A 4,216-nucleotide genomic window follows, 5' to 3' on the forward strand; every position below is an offset into this window, starting at 1 on the left:
AAGAGAAATCGTTTCTTTACTATTAATAATTATTGTTATTATTTTAGTGTTCTATATGCGTATCGAGCTTCAAAAAATCGGGTACAGATTCATTTGTTAGAAATATTGCTTTAAACATATAAAAATTGAGTAATTGTAAAGAATAACAAAAAATTATTTTTTAACAGACACACGCATTTGGGCTAAAATTAATGACAGATTTCTTGTTATTTTATCATAAGAAACAACTGTAAAAATTTTGAGAAAAATCGGCGTCTGATATTTCTTAAGGTTTACTTGTAAGATGCACTAATGATGGCTCGAATGGATGCCGAAACGTATGGAATTTAATAATTAATAAACTTATTCATCGTAAAACTTACAGCGACTATACTCTCATTAGCCCTTGTTTATGGTTTTATACACTTAAAATTTGCGAATTGTGCATTTTGTTTCACAATTTAATTTACCATAAAAAGAAAGAAATTTCATATTCTACTGTTAAATTTTTGAGAGCTTTTCTTCGTTAAAAGGAAGAAAATTAATTTACTTTATTTAAAGTATTTATCACAAGATTAATAATGAACATGATAAAATAAAGATTTACCTTCTCTGTCATAGCGACTTTATGTATATTCCATAGAAATTCGCAAATTGCGATAAAGAACGAAGCGCTACAACCACATATTAGAACGAAGAACACACCTCTGAGGCTTGCCATCCCTAATTGGTTTGTGCTTTCATTATTTTCCATTTCATCTTTCTTGCACAAACCTCCTCCTGTTTCTTGCCACCACTTTTTTTTTAGTGCCTTCAGTTTACCTTTCTTTTCTAACCATTGGATCGCAAAGTTAATATGCCTTCTGTATACAGAATCTGCAGAAGAGGTGCAAGAGAAATGGTTTATATAAAGACAAAGAAATATAATGGAGAAATATAATATTGGTATTGTAGTGAAGTTATAATATTACTGCGTGGCATAGCAATGCCATAGCCTCTGTTATCGAACACGCTGCCTATTTTAATTAGGTTGCAACGGCGCTCCATAATATATTCAATAGTGGTACTTTCCATGAGAAAAGCATATCGTCTTTCGCCGCGAATAACTCGGCTGATGCCTGGAATGTATTGTAACAGAAAATTAATATAGGTATTTGAAAATCACAAGTCAAAAGAAAAAATTTGTTTTTTCGAATAATGTAACCCTTTTTAAAAAAGAAGGTTTCTTATGCATTTTTCACGTATTTTTCAAGTTGGTGATGCATGTTCGATTTTGGAATTGCGCACCTTCTTCATAACTTGATGTGAATACGCTTGGCCTAGAATTCGCCATTGCAATCCATATTTGTTTGTACGTTAAGTACTTTGAATTCTACAATTTAATAATATCGAATCATATCTGTAAGTTATTTTCATATTGAGCTAAAATATGATCATAAATAAGCTACTAATGTACTTCGAAGAATGCTGCTGTTGAGCTATTCTCTAGTGCACCATATTTAATTTTTGTCTGTTTGGGCAGATCCTCAATTCCTTTAATAGATATTTTGTCCATATTGAGAAAGGCAGCTTGATTCGCTGTATATGAGCTGTACATGATCAAAGTAAAGAACCACCATATACTTGCAAGCATGCGCAGAGATGATGCTCTATCAATGAAAGTGATTTTATTTATGTGTAAATACTATAATAGTTTAAAACATTTACCTCTTGATTAAAAAAATAATTTTTTCAAAATTAAAAATGTATGTTTATTAATTATAATGATATCATATTAAAGCTTACTTGGGCCGTATGTTTGAACCTCGTTGCATAAAAGAACCAATGGTCAAGTAGAAAGAATTTTTGAAGTTAAAATTATTTTCTTCAGGATCGGCATTGCATAGATGATGCGGATTGTTCCTCTTACCAGGTGTCATTCTCGAGAAAGAATTTAAATTTACGAAATACAAGACACATTTTTTTAACGATTATGTTCACTCTACTAATTTTAGGTCATTTTAGGAGATATTAATTTGAGAAGGATAATTTTGATTACATTTTTATTACATTCAAAATTATGAAGTATTTTGTCTCTAAAAATCTTACTTTGCCTGAAGAAATAACATTATCGATACGACGATACAAACAATAGCCATAGAAAGCCATACTTCTATATAGAAAGGCATTAAAACTGGAAAAAAAGATGACGTTTGCTTTTCCGGCTTGCTAAACATAATGCTGAAACCTAATTTAAAACAAAGTTGGAATACTGTTATTAATATAGTTTAAAATTAATTATTTATTTATTTTTACAATATCTTAACATGTTTAATTTATTTTTGAGTTCTATAGAATTTATGAATAATGAATAAAACCAATTATAGCAATATTATAATATTTTTTGTATATTATCCTTTTTAATGGTTAATAATGTATTAATATCAGTATTTACCCGAGGTCATGAAAGGTAAACTGAAATCCACAACGGTCTCGCGGTAGGATGTTATCGTTAAGTCGGATACAGCAAAATCGGCTTTCTGAAATTTTTGAGAAATAAATCATAAATAACAGATTACTTACTGAAATGTAGTGCAAACTCGAACTATTTTTCGTTATCACAATAAGTAGGGAAATCTTGTAAAATGAAGGTGATGAACAATTAACGTGGATTTTAAATAAAAGGTGGATTATTGCTTTAAAAAAATACTATTACTAATTTAATTGTAATACGAAAATAAACTCAATTAATTTACATGTTTCTATTCTGTCCTTTCATAAAAGAAAATAAACAATATATTTATATTTTTTGACCGTACATTTGAGAAACTCAATTAATACTAGAATGTAACTGCCTATTACGGTCGGAGCTGGATCTTCGTTGCTTTAAATAATTCAATCTTGAATTACTAATATATACTATATATGTACTTGCATATATACCATATTGTAGTCTTTTTCAAACTGCGCGCCGAATTGTTTTTCCGGACTAAATAAACGCAATTAAAACTACTCTAGTAATCGCGAATTAAATTGACAAGCAATTTTAATAATTTGATGCTACCATCAAGCATCATATATTATAAAGATGTTAATCTATAAAAATAATAAAAAGTCCTGCACAGAAAGTACAATTTTATTGAAATATTAAATAATTTAGTTAGATGCAAATCTGAAAACAATTTTAACGGGACCGTCAAAGTAATTAGATATGTAGTACTCAAACATGATTAGCAATGCTGTGAGACGTTTTAATGTTCCAGGAATCAACTTAAGTTTTCTACATAATTATTTTGACAATTTAACGAAATTATTTTTAGATTTTATATCTAGCAAAATTTTTAGATATTTTAACAAATCATTTTTTCCCTCTGTAAAATGCAAAATGTTTTACTTACATAATCCAGAATGTTCCTGATTAGACCATTCCAAGTCCTCGTTTCTGAATTATAACTGCCATATCCATCAGTTACGAGTTGGAATATTACGCCTTTAAAATCTAGATATTCTGCAATTGCATTAATCAGATCGATGCAATAACCTTCATAGCGTTTTTGACCAATTAGTACTCCTCGCGTTGAACCATCGATCACTTCCATAATGTAGGGTGCATTCTGAATCGGAGGAAGTTATTATATATTTTATATTTCCAAAAATATTTGTATAATTTATGCTTAGTGAATTCTGACTACAATAAATAAAAAGAAGATCTAAGAGAGAGGATACTCATAGAACAATTATATGTAACTCGATTTAACTTGTTCGTTATTATCATTAGTGGTATACGATATTTCTGTTTTTATACCCACTAAGAGAAATCATACTTATTTGTATTGAAGCAGTAAAGTAATATTATTAAACACGATATTGTTTTCCGTTCAATTTGCTCTTTTCTGTATTTGTTACAAATAATATCTTTCTTAAATTAATAGTAATAGCGGACGAGTTAAATGAATAAAATTACATATAATTGTTCTACGAGTATCCTTTCTCTTAGCTTTTCTTTTTATTTATGAATTTACAAGGTATAATTCTACAAGATATAATTTTACAAGATATAATCGGAATCCGAGCGACATGTCAATGTATACTGACAGTTGAACATGTCGATATTATTCAAATTTATATATAATTGTGAGTGCTTATGATTTTTACATGGCTCCGCGACACGCTTCATGTCCTATGGTGATTAACAACGCTGCATCCTTGCCAATTTGCGAGTGACTTAATCATCGAGGACATGTAAGTCAATTATATT

General features: G+C 29.2%; 1 protein-coding gene across 1 annotated transcript in view; it reads right to left on the reverse strand.

Annotated features, from left to right (window-relative positions):
- Nucleotides 1-4,216, reverse strand: part of LOC108764932 (glutamate receptor ionotropic, kainate 2-like) — a 13,091-nt gene that overhangs the window by 2,378 nt on the left and 6,497 nt on the right. Inside the window, 8 exon segments of the mRNA XM_018513338.1 lie at nt 587-855; nt 951-1,097; nt 1,267-1,351; nt 1,436-1,628; nt 1,765-1,899; nt 2,068-2,206; nt 2,414-2,498; nt 3,357-3,572. Of these exon segments, the coding sequence (XP_018368840.1) occupies nt 587-855; nt 951-1,097; nt 1,267-1,351; nt 1,436-1,628; nt 1,765-1,899; nt 2,068-2,206; nt 2,414-2,498; nt 3,357-3,572 (1,269 nt within the window).

Source organism: Trachymyrmex cornetzi, unplaced genomic scaffold, assembly GCF_001594075.2.
Source record: "Trachymyrmex cornetzi isolate Tcor2-1 unplaced genomic scaffold, Tcor1.1 scaffold468, whole genome shotgun sequence".
Classification (NCBI taxonomy): Eukaryota; Metazoa; Arthropoda; class Insecta; order Hymenoptera; family Formicidae; genus Trachymyrmex; species Trachymyrmex cornetzi.